The sequence below is a fragment of the Macrobrachium rosenbergii genome, chromosome 8 (assembly GCF_040412425.1).
Source record: "Macrobrachium rosenbergii isolate ZJJX-2024 chromosome 8, ASM4041242v1, whole genome shotgun sequence".
Classification (NCBI taxonomy): Eukaryota; Metazoa; Arthropoda; class Malacostraca; order Decapoda; family Palaemonidae; genus Macrobrachium; species Macrobrachium rosenbergii.
In genome coordinates this window covers 12,577,035-12,589,905 of record NC_089748.1, presented here as the reverse complement: position 1 = coordinate 12,589,905, position 12,871 = coordinate 12,577,035, and the positions used below count along the sequence as shown (strand labels likewise).

Here is a 12,871-nt window from a genome sequence, read left to right as displayed (position 1 = left end):
GAGGAAGGACTGGGGGTCTCGGGACTAGGACCAATACTCCTTTAGCCTTCATTGTAGAGACCGCAGGTGAAGACGCCCATGAGGTACCAGCTTCTCCAGCGACGACAGGTGACTGATGACGACTTGCCATTGTTAGGGCTGGCTGCTCCTGTCGTGACAGGAACAGCTGTGCTGCATGCCTGAACCTGCTGATACAAGAGTTCGAAGGAAAGACTTTTGCTGCCACCGAGTCTATCAGGATGCCCACGTACTTTATTCTCTGCTTGGGGATGAGATCTGACTTCTTGAGGTTCACCATGATCCCAAGATCGCGGCAAAACTCAAGGAGTCAATCCCTGTCCTGTAGCAACTGCGAGCAGGACTAGCCAGTCATCGAGATACTTCAAAAGACGCATCCTGTGCGAGTGGGCCCAAGCTGACACGAGAGAGAAGACTCGTGAATACCTGCGGAGCGGTTGAGAGCCCGAAGCAGAGTGCCCTGAATTGGAAGACCGTCTCCGCGAGGAGGTACTTGCGAGAGGACGGATGAATGCGTATTTGAAAATACGCATCCTTCAAGTCCACCGCAAGCATGAAGTCGTTCTCCCTGATATAAGCAAGCATGGATTGTGCTGTTTCCATCGTGAACCGAATCTGGTGAATGAATCGGTTCAGGGGAGAGAGGTCTATGACTGGTCTCCATCCCACTGTGGCTTTCTCTACGAGAAAGACACGGCTGTAAAAGCCCTGAAGACTGGTCCGACATGACTTCCACAGCAACCTTGCTCAGCATGGCTTGCACTTCTTGCTGTAGTGCGGTGTCCTTCAGAGTTCCTTGGACGTAAGTGCGGAGATGGACCGGAGAGTAGGTGAGGGGAGGCCGAGACTTGAAGGGTAGTAGATATCCCTTCCGAAGGACATCCACTATCCAGATCTCAGCTCAGTGTCACTGCCATGTTGCCCAATGGCTCGACAGGCACCCACCCACCTTCAGCAGCATTTGGGGGGAAATGCCGCTCCTAGAGTTTCCCCTTCTTCTTCTTCCCCTTGCCCCCTTTTCCCGATTTGAAAGTGGGCTGAAAGGGGGGGGGGAAAGACCCATTCTTTCTAGAGGAAGAAGGCTGGGTGTTTCCACGGGACCCCTTCGAAGACTGGGATTTCTTAGGGGCCGAGGAAGTGCTAGCCTGACCTGAGGGCCTGGCCACAGTGGAATGCGAAGACCCAGAGGTCTTGACCACTGCCTGGTGGACAAGCCAGTCGCTGTCATTGGCCTGGCGCTTATCCACCAACTCTATAGGGAAGAGAGAGGCGGAACCCAGCAACGGTCCATTCCACAGGGTCATTGCCGACTCAGGCCCCACAGACCTGGAGAAGCGAGAGAGAATGGCGTCTCTTCACTTCAGGACCAGGTTAGCCCACAGGTTTGCCGTCTGGTGGCCGAGGTAGGAGATGGCCCTACCTCCAGACCGGCATAGTCTCCCGAAGGCAGAGTCCTCCCTGGGTACAACAGCGCCCGAGGAAGCAACCACCTTGGGCCTGTGAAGGACCACAGATCAAGCCAGGAGACTGCCTGGAAGGCTGCAATGGCGGTGGCTTCCAGGGTTGCAGCTTCTTGCTGAGAGAGGGAGATGCTCTCTGCAGTAAGTTGCTGCAACGTAAGACCCGGATCCAGAGGAACAAGGTCTGGATCAACCTGTTTAGGCGGCAATGCCCTCTCCGATGGAGCATAGAAGCGCTTCTGGTGAGGCAGAGGAGGGGGAAGAAGCTTGTCCGAGTGGTTCGATCTGAGCGCATTGTCTTGCCCAGACACAGGTCCATTCACTTGATTGAGGACCTCCTCGGCCCCACCAAAGCCTTGGGTTCCTTCTTGGGTCCCCAGTAGGATTCGAGGTGCAACGGACGATCCACAGATGAGGCCGTGGTCCCTTCCCCAAAGTCGTTGTGCTGACGAATCAGTGCAGTAACCTCAGCAAACGTCCTCTGTATCTCGTGGGTGTCTGCATCCTGGGGGAGAGGACCCTCGAGTCCTTCCAGGGTGCGGTCTTCCCGATCTACTCTTCCTGCAGGATGGAGAACCTCAGCAGACCCCCGTGATCCTTCCTGCACCACGCGGGCGTAAGACTGGGTTGAACCGAGGACCAACCCAGGCACATATGCCCCCGAGGTAGAACTCTGGGGAGACAACTTGCCCGAGTTCTTCCTTTCCGACTTGCGGCCCCTGAAAGGAGCCCAAGAGGTAGAGGGGGCAGGCAAGGAGGATCGGGCACTCCCACTGGCCCTGCTGGCAGAACCAACAGGGGCTGCGAGCCGGGAGTGATCACCAGCCCGCGGTGGTGACAGCAGCCCGGGTCAAGGAGAGAGCTTACGCCTGGGCGAAGCAGTCTCCCGAGGAGAGCGGAGCAGCTTGCTTGAACCGAGCCACGCGCTCGTCTCCCCTGAGCCAGGTTGGCTGCGCGGACGTGGCCGGGGACTGGGAGGAATCGAGCGCGTGGCTGGCTGGCGCGAACTTGCGTTGTCCTCTAGACGTGTCCCAGTCTTCTTAGAGGCCGTAACCTCTCGGGAAGACTGAGCAGGGGACCTCTTCTTTGCTTCTCCAGGTGTCCAGACCCAAGGGACCGGTGCACCTTCCCAGGAACCTGGCTGGACACTCACAGATGTACCAGCAGGAAGAGTCGGGGCACCTGCATGCCCGGACTCTTTCTCTCACCCCATGCCCGAGTCTGTATGGAGAGAGGTTTCTCCCGTACCAGACGGAGGTACCCGGGTCCCCTTGGAAACCTGGATACTCAGAGCGACTCGTGAGCGAGTGTCTGACGTGGACCCGCTGGCCTTGGAAGCAGGTTTCTTCGGTGCAGCAATGGGAGTGTGGATTGTGGTTTGCACACCCTTGGCTCCCGGGGGCCAGAGCAGCAGTTCCCTGATCCGTGGATCGGGAAGAGCCAGCGAGAGATCCCACTGCCTTCCCTGTGGAAGGAGGCAGTCCCTTAGAGGTCTTGGTGCAAGACTTCTTGGTGGGGGGGGAAGGGCAGACTTCTTCTTTGGCTGGGTAGCCTCAGAAGGAGAAGAGGAAGAGGCAGCAGACGAAGACGAAGGCGACGAAGACGAAGACGACAACACCTTCTGCAATCTCTTCTTTGACTTCTTCTTCGCCATCTTCCTAAGGATCGAGGTCAGGTCCCCAAAACAAGCACAACCTGAGCAGCGTAGATGGTGCGCCGGACAGCAGTTGCCGGGGCAGAAACATCAGTGCGGCAGGCAGCCAGGAAGGTCCAGTGGAGGAGCCAGGGATGAAGGCATGGATGGTGCGTGAGCAGCCAGGCCAGGCCAAGCCAGGGTCGAAGGCATGGGAGGCATGTCAGCAGCCAGGCCGGGCTGAGAGACAGGGAAGCGAGGAGCCGGAACCGTTGTCACGAACGAACCAGGGTCAGCAACAAGGGCAGGCAGTGTCATGTACGGCACAGACGACATCACTATGTACGAAGGTCCAGGTCGAGATAGCGGGGCCAGGAACCCAGGGGGCAGCGGTACAGGATGGTGAGTGGCAGGGGCAGCCGAGACCTGGATGTCAAGATGTGAAGCCACTGTCACAGGTAACTTCCCAAACGCTGACATGGTGACAGTCCTGGTGGTGGAAGCAGTAGCCGAGTGGGTTGTCACTGGAGCGCCAGGCAAGTGGGACACCAGGCCCTCCAGTGACGGAAAACCAGGTAGACCCAAGTGTAGACAGGCAGAAGATAAGTCCGATACCTGGTCCATGGAAGGCGCTTCCACCCCCAAACCTGACGATACAGTCGGGTCAAAATGGGCAACCTCCACTCGCTCTGGGGGGAAAAATTCGCCCCCAGAGCGAGGGAAAGCCCCCGAGAGGATGTCCTGAGCAACCGCTCCCCCACGCCCTTCACCTGATGAAACGAATGAAGAAGGGGAGGGGGAGTCCTTACCTGAGGGAGAGGGAGCAAGCAGAGGAAGTTCGCTGGGAGGGAGGAACGATTCCGACGGATTAGCCACCACTGGAGTCATCGGGGGCGTATTACCCTCGGATGTTTCCTTGGCAGGCTTCCGATGGTAGCGTCTCCTCCCTTCGAACCTCTTCCATTGCTCAGGAGACCAGGCACAACACTCACTACAAGGAGCGTCGCAAGAACACACACGTCCCCTGCAAGTTGGGCAGAGGGCGTGTGTCCGTGTCGACACTAGATCGAAAAGTATTACATCTTTTGCCTCCTACCCTAGGACACACATGCTTGGGATAAGAAGGCTTAGAAGGCTTATCAACATTCACTATCAATCAAAAGCAAGGAAAAATCCCACCAGGAAATTTGAAGAGCAGTCAGGCAGAGAGTGAAAAACAATGTCCGCATTCTACGCCGGCCGGAAGCAAATTGGAATGTTTACATCCGGGCAGGCGGTACTCCCACCTCCCGGACGGTAGTTAACTGTCTAACTACCTTGTTCGAAAGTTCAACGGCCGTTTCCAGCCTACGCTGGAAGTAATTCCTAATGTTAAGGACCGAGGGTTTGTATATCATGTTGGAACAACTGCAGTTTGTACGCCCTCGGCTCCCAATACGGCTGACCCAGGGGTCAACACATCGGTTCCCTGGTCCGTGGACTGGGAAGAGCCAACGAGAGATCTCACTGCCTTCCCTGTGGAAGGAGGCAGTCCCTTAGAAGTCTCGGTGCGAGACTTCTTGTGGGGGGGGGGCAGGCTTTTTCTTTGGCTGTTGAGCCTCAGAAGAAGAAGATGAAGAAGAGGTAGCAGACGATGCCGACAACGACAAAGACGACGACGACACCTTTCTCGATCTCTTCTTCAACTTCTTCGTCATCTTCCTCAGGATGGCAGTCAGGTCCCCCATCCACAAAGGAGCAGCAGAAGACACAAGCGTAGTCAGGGGGGCCAGGAAGCAGGCACAACCCAGGTAGTGGAGACGGTGCTTGGGCCAACAGCTACCAAGGCAGGTGCAGCAGCGCAGGAGCTAGGAAAGCCAGTAGATGAAGCCAGGGTCGGGGGCACGGGTGGCGCATGGGAAACCATTCCGGGCCGAGAGTCAGGACAGCCAGGAGCCGGAACTGTGGTCATGAACGAGCGTGGGTCAGCAACAGGAGTAGGCATGGACATATGTGGGACCGATGACGTCACCATCTGCGATGGGCCAGGCAGGGATAATGGTGCCAGGAAACCAGGAGGCAGCGGCACGGAATGAAGCGTGGCAGGCGCAGCCAACACCTGGGTGTTCAGGTACGAGGCCACCGTCACAGGAAGCTTGCCAAATGATGACACGGTGACGATCATGGTAGTGGATACGGTGGCTGCTTGGGTCGTCACCAGAACGCCTGCCAAATAGGATACTAGGCCCTCCAATGACGGAACGCCAGGAAGACCCAGGTGCAGCCAGGCAGAGGCGAGATCAGGTACCTGGCTACCAACCGACGCTTCCACACTCAAGCCTGAGGACAAAGTCGGGTTAAAGATGGAAGCCTTCACTTGCTCTGGGGGAAAAAATTTGCCCCTGGAGCGAGGAGAGGCCCCAGAGAGGATGTCCTGAACGTCCGCTCCCCCGCGGCCTTCCACACCCGATGAAACGAATAAGGAAGGGGAAGGGGAGTCCTCACCCGAAGGGGAGGCAGCAAGAAGGGGAAGCTTGCTGGGAAGAAACAATCCCGATGGATCAGCTACCATGGGAGTCATCGGGGGCGTGTTACCCTCGGATGACCCCTTGGCGGCCTTCCTGCAGTATCGTCTCCTCCCCTAAAGGGATTTATCCACAATCATATCAAAAGCAAAATAAATTTCCCACCAGCGAAAAAAGCTCAAAGCCAGTCAGGCAGAGAGCGAGAAACAAACGTCTGCAGTCTACAACGGCCGAAAGCAAATTGGAATGTTTACATCCGGGCAGGCGGTACCCCTGCCTCCCGGACAGTAGTTAACTGCCTAACCACCTTGTTTGAAAGTTCAATGGCCTTTCCAGCTTGCGCTGAAAGTAATTCCTAATGTAAAGGACCGGCAGTTTGTATATCGTGTCGGAACAATCCACTTTTAGTTTCCTGTAAAAGAAAACTATTGAGATGGCTTTGTCTGTCCGTCCACACTTTTTCTGTCAACCCTCAGATCTTAAAAACTACTGAGGCTAGAGGGCTGCAAATTCGTATGTTGATCATCCACCCTCCAATCATCAAACATACCAAATAGCAGCTCTCTAGCCTCATTTATCCTTATTTTATTAAGGGTTAAAGTTAGCCATAATCGTGCATCTGGCAACGATATAGCTAGTATAGGCCATCACTGGGCAGTGGTTGACGTTTCACAGGCCACGGTTCATACAGCATTATACCGAGACCACCAAAAGATAGATCTATTTTCGGTGGCCTTGATTATGTGCTGTAGCAGCTGTACAGAAAACTCAATTGCGCGAAGAAACTTCGGCTCACTTTTTACTTGTTTACCAAAAGGGTAATTCTAAGCCGGCTGTCCGCGGTGAGCTAGACTATGGCAATTGACGTTTTCCTATGTTATTTTACTTCCTTTAGAAGAATTTAAAGTAATATTTTGTCGGCCGGCTGTAACTAAGCTGTCATTGACCTTTGAAGACTGCACGACTTGTATTACCTAATGTGGGGTAGGTCTAAGCCGCATTCATGCAAGCCCCCACCTCCATAGCTAATACGGCAAAATTGTAACCAGTAAACCCCCTAAAAATACCAACCTAACGTGCCCTAGAGGTGTTTACTGGTTACAATTTTGCCGTAATAGTTATGGAGGAGAGTGGGGGCTTGTCGCAGAATGCCGGCTTAGATCTACCCCCGTTAGTACTAAGTCGTGTGGTCTTCAAAGGTCAATCGGATATTTACAGTCGGCCGACAAAATATGACTTTAAATTCTCTAAAGGAAGTAAAATAACATAGAAAAACGCCAATTGCCACAGTCTAGCTCACCGCGGACAGCCGGCTTAGAATTACCACCAAAAGTTCCCCTACGCTAGAGCCTAATGCTGCGGATGCGCCACGGCATTCCAGGATGGCCAGCATAAAAAAAACATATCAGTTCTGAGGTTAATTACAGTCGACCGACAAAAAATAGGCCTAACAGTCAATTCTCGATAAGCAACCAAAATAGTAGCCTTTCCAAGGTCGCCTACTGGGCCTGATAGGCCTAAGCTACCCTATGCTGAGTTGTACTTAGTTCCACTCAACCAGAAATAAAAATAGTGAAATAATGGGAGAATAGTAATGCAATTACTGACACTGTAAAATTACGCCATCATAAGCCTCACAAACTATCCTAAACATAGGATAGGCCTAGTAGAAACTGGAACAGCCTGCCTAGGGGTAGCTAGGCTAGCACAGCGATAGTCGTACCTCTGTAATGTTTTTGATGATTCTGGAGTTTCAATTTACTCATCTCACACTGTCTTCCAATTCAGATTTATAAATAAACATCAAGCCGAAATACTTTACGACAGACCAGGCCAAATGTAGGGTTTTACACTTTAGGTTTCTAGCCGAAGGGTCTGAAACAGCGGCATCTCAACAGGCAATCGGACGTTTGTTTACGAGTTGAATATAATGGAAATTAGTAATACTTCTCACAGATTCGGCACTAATAATGAGTCTCAGTACAGTTCCGTTGACGACTCTTTTCCACACATTTGTCCCTAAATGGTCGTGTACCGTACATGGACATCAACAAAGGGAGATTAACAGGTGATGATAGTTGACAACTGTAAAATCTTGTTAAGGTTATCTTTGTTATTGGGAAGTTTACCGTCAAAAGCTATTGAAAAGATGACCTGTGTTGGAAGTTAGAAGATGTTAATGAAATTGAAAACGAAGAAAATTTTGGGTAGAAATCCCGAGGGAAATTATCTATACAGACCCTTATTCACCATAGGACAAGACAGAAAAGGGCATAACAATCAGGGTAGGTCTATGACACCAGCTAGAAACGAATATTAACTTAAATAACTCCTAACAAGGAAAATCTCCTACAGTCACCCGTTATAATTTCCAGAAAACGTGACATTATGCAAGTGATTGCCATCATAAAAAGACAGGACAAAGTGCTCGAGATTGTAGGGGTAGACCTAGACATAGATCTGAGTCACACGGTAGAGGTAGAGATCTTAGTCTGTCCCTTACAGGCTAGGAGGAACAGGGATCAAAATACTAACCAAGCTGCAAGCTTAATGTACTGTACCAACAAGCTCACGCAATATCAAATGAATCAAAGGTAAATTTTCTCACCACCAGTATCATGGACATTCCTTCATAATAGACGAGAAGACCGGAACGCCAGACTTAAGCCAAGTCACGAATGTCAATAAAATTAATATAGGAGATGAATCTAGTTATAGATCTGTATTCCCGCCATACTTTGGTTTAGAGAAGACTATTGCTGTATTCTCTGATACGGGTTCACCCAAAAACATACTTTCTGAAAAGGTGTATTAGACATATTTTTCTCTCTTAAATTTGAACCTAATAATAGACTGTAGAATCACAGATGCTCACTGCAATGAAATCATCATAGTAGGACAAATTGGTTTCCTTTTTAACTAGGAGAAGTTTCATTTAAGGAGAAGGTTCTAGTTGTAAGAGGAATACATTTAGCGTTTGTACATTTGTTAAGTGGTTACCCAACTGTGGCTAGACAGATCACTATTGATCGCAATTATTAATTAAAAGGGGTTATAAGACATCTAGAATACATGTGTAAAATAATTAGAAGACAGACTTAACAAAACTCTTTGTTGAAAAGCATTCTAAAGAAAGACATACAGGGGAGCACAAATTCTCAACAAATCAGTAGCAACTTGGAATCTAACCAAGAAACTTACTTGAAATTGGGAAGAGATTTAAGACTTAAACCAGGAGAAAGCAATTGGATAGAATGTACAGTAAATCCAGTTTTTGAGGGGAAGGAAATTTTTACACTTACAGAAGGATCACAAATAAATGGAGTACATTACTCTTCCTGCCTACATGAAGTTAGACAGGGTAAAATAATTTTACAGGTTATAAATAACAGAGGAGGAAAGATTAGGTTATCACAAGGTACAGAAATAGGTCTAGCAGAAGTATACAGTACTATCCCTATTCAAGTTGTAGAGAAGGAAACTATGGCATCAATCAATAAAGAGAAAGAAGATTCAGCTCATGAAGAACTGAGAAGAGTTAAAATATGGACTCACTTGAAAGATATCAAAGAAGATTATGCTAGAGAGAAACTCACAGATCGACCGAGTATAAGGATCACAGATATAGAGAGATATCTGTGATGAGGATATAGTTGCCATAAGTGGAGATCCACTTGGAGATACAGATGAGATAACCCATAGAATAGGTATTCCACAAAATACCAGACCAGTCTATATACCTGCCTATAGAATAGCACATTCCAAGAAGAATATTATTGAAAGCTAGGTAGCCTGGCCGAGACTGATACAGAGAGAGTATTCATACAATTTATTCATGAATCTATCATAGAGCTGTGTGAACTCACGGATATGAGTCAGGGAGAGAGAGAGAGGAAATGGGTAACTATGATCAAGCGCTGAAAACAAAACAAAAGCTTAAGCGCTTTCGAAATGGTTTTCGTTGCCGGATGCAAAAAAACAAACGCCATCATTCTAGAGCATACAGGAAAGGTGAAAAGGTTACGAAAACATTTCCGCTGCTAAGGATTCATTGGAGGGTGAACAGAAAATGGTGAACAAAATGGTGAAGATAAAATGGTGAACAGAACAATGAACAGTGAAGCAGGTGAGGGAGGCGGGTGAATAGGGACATAGCTGACACACCTCAAACCGTGACGTAATGGTTGTCACCAGAAACAAAAGCAATAAAAGGGAGCAAGAAGGCGAAGGAGACAGAGAGAGTACAGGACACAATCAGAGCAAACGGTGTGCACGGAGTGTGAAAGTGTTGTCCATATTGCGGTAACTGGACTTAGAATTTTTGTAGCTCTATCGCGCGTAGTTTTTTCCAAGTCCAAGTTTTTCAGTCTCGAGTCCACCCAACTCCTTAGAGAAGCAACAAAACAACCCAAAGTGGAACTTTATAATTAAAAAGAGATAAAAAAAGAGAAGCCCTATATTGTCCTTTCTATTAAGAACCCAAAAGAAGGCTAGAATATATATATATATATATATATATATATATATATATATATATATATATATATATATATATATATATATATATATATATATATGTAATATTTTTGTCAAAATCTTGTCTGGAAGACAAATTCACGGAATGTTAACCTACTGTGTGCGTTTTGTCCAAATTAGAGAACATTCCCCTATTTCCATAAACTTTCAATAGAAGTGTGTAATGGGGGCTATTGTTCTAATGTACTCTTAGTGCAGCAGATAATTGCATATTTCATAAGAATCGTTCAGATAGTGAAACAAGCATGAAATTTTGCACAAGTGCTCTTTAAAGTTCCTCTATCAGAAAAGGGCGCTGGCCACGCAAAAATTTAATATGGCGGCCAAATTCCAAGATGGCGGCCAGTATCGACAGATTTTGGCTAATTTTTCACTAGAATGGCATGTATTTGCTTCTAGCAATATGGTAAAGCTCTTCCATACTATTTCTTGTGAATATTATGTTTCTGTAGCTTCCAGTACAGTTTACCTTTAAATATGGGGCTATATGGCTGCCAAGAAAAGGTAGAAACAATAATTATAATGAGAAATAATGCCCGTTCAACAATTATCGTTTTAAGCATGGATCTTGGTTTCTGTGGTTTTAGATCCTAATGAGGCCATCTCTTTCGAATAACTCATCAATTTTGAAGGAAAATTAATAAATGTAAAAGAGTGTATGTCTGCACACAACCAGGGCACACTGGTGACATCACTGCTGTGTAACTCAGCATGGGGTTCAGTGCCAGCTAATCCAGCTTTACTAATCCTGTAGTCTTAGACTAGTAGTTGTAGTATAGTTTAGTTTAGTGTCCCAAATGCTTTCTAACAGCCCCAGACCAGCTATAGTTAGATAGCCGCACCTGAATAGACAGGATGTGCCAGCGCGGGAGAGCCGAGCCAAGGGTATGGGGGCTGTACATGATGGTTCATGTACTTACCCGGATGGTGTACAGATCACACGGGACTTAAATGGCACTGGATGAATGATCGGGCTAGGTGTAGGGAGACCGAACCTAGTTGAATCCCATACAGGAATGTGTGCTTTGTTTAAGGTGGTAAAGGATAACCCCTCGGCCTTAATCAAAAGTGAAATCATGGCAGAATGTGATGCCAATCCAATATTGAGCAGTAGAAAAACAAACTGGAGTTTGTGTTGTCTTTGTCAGAAGGACAAAAGAGGTGAGCACTTGACATCACCTCCAAGTCATCATGTCCTAGACCATGATGGGTACACAATGCTGGCAAGGAACATTCCCATGTTCAGTGAAATTAATGAAATGCCACTGATAATGGATCCAGCAAGGCTGGATGAAGGTGATGGCATAGAGGCCACTCTCAGGAAAAATGCAGCAAAATACCATGTGAACTGTCGCTTGTTGTTTAACAACACTAAACTGGACCGTGCAAGAAAGCGACAATCCAATGACCAGACCAGCAACACTGAGACTAGTCGTGCAAAACTGCGCCGAACCAGTCATGACAATGAAGTTTGCATTTTCTGTGAGAAAGTGGCACCTGCATCTGATCTCAGACAGGCTAGTACTAAGGGCCTTGACTTGAAATTGCGTGAATGTGCAGAGATACAGTGATGGCAAGCTCCTTGCTAAGATGACTGGTGGGGATGTCATTGCACAGGAGTTTAAGTATCACCATGCCTGTCTTTGTGCCCTCTACAACAGAAAAGGTCCTACCTGAGGAGCCTTGAGAAAGACCAAGGTAGCACTGAGTCAGAATCAGATGTGTATCCACTAGTTCTGTCAGAACTGATGACATACATTGTTGAAAACAACCTTTGTTCAGATGATCCAGTCACATTTCGGCTGGCAGATATTTGCCACCTCTACCAACAACGTCTGGAACAATTAGGTGTAGAGTCACCAAGTGTAAATTCCACGAGACTCAAAGACAAACTTCTGGCAGAAATTCCAGAACTTGAGGCTCATAAATCTGGCAAAGATGTATTACTTGCATTTCAAAAGGATGTGGGAAAAGCACTTGCTCAATCATCTGATCTTTCAGAGGCAGTTATCATTGCTAAAGCAGCAAATATTCTCAGAAAGTCTATACTTGATCATCAGTCACGGTTTGATGGCACATTTTCTGAGGCTTGTGTACGAAATTCTGTGCCTCCTCTCCTGCTCCAGTTTGTAGGGATGGTTGAGCATGGGGCTGACATCAAGTCACAGTTACGATTTGGAGCATCAAAGTCAGACCAGGCCATTGCACAGCTCATGCAGTTCAACTGCTACTCCCGATACAAAGAGGGAGCAACAACTCATAGACACTCCAAAGACAGAGAAACACCATTCCCAGTCTACATGGGACTCTCAGTCTATGCCAAAACCAGGAAGAGAAACCTGGTTGAAATGCTACATCAGTATGGCCTCAGTATCTCTTATGACAGAGTACTGGAGGTCTCTGCACAGTTAGGAGATGCCACAGTTAGCAAATATGTGGAGGAGGGTGTGGTCTGTCCCCAGTACTGCGAAAGGGTTGTTCACCACTGCAGTGATGGACAACATCGACCACAACCCATCTGCAACTACTGCCACTACCTCCTTCCATGGAACTAGCATCTCCATATTTCAGCACCCCACCAAGGAGAACACTGGACAGGAAAGACAGCAACTAAAGTTTGCACCTGAGAAAGTGAGGTCTTTGCCTGAATTGCCGGACACATTCACAAACATCTCACCAGCTTCCTTTCAAACAAAGAACCCTGTGCCACCAAACACTGC

General features: G+C 48.1%; 1 protein-coding gene across 1 annotated transcript in view; it reads right to left on the bottom strand.

Moving 5' to 3' along the window:
- Positions 1–7,515, bottom strand: part of Iml1 (GATOR complex protein Iml1) — a 596,567-nt gene extending 589,052 nt beyond the window's left edge. The window contains 1 exon segment of the mRNA XM_067107292.1: positions 7,339–7,515. Coding sequence (XP_066963393.1) covers positions 7,339–7,381 — 43 coding nt within the window. The 5' untranslated portion in view covers positions 7,382–7,515.
- Positions 7,516–12,871: the final 5,356 nt, after the last annotated feature.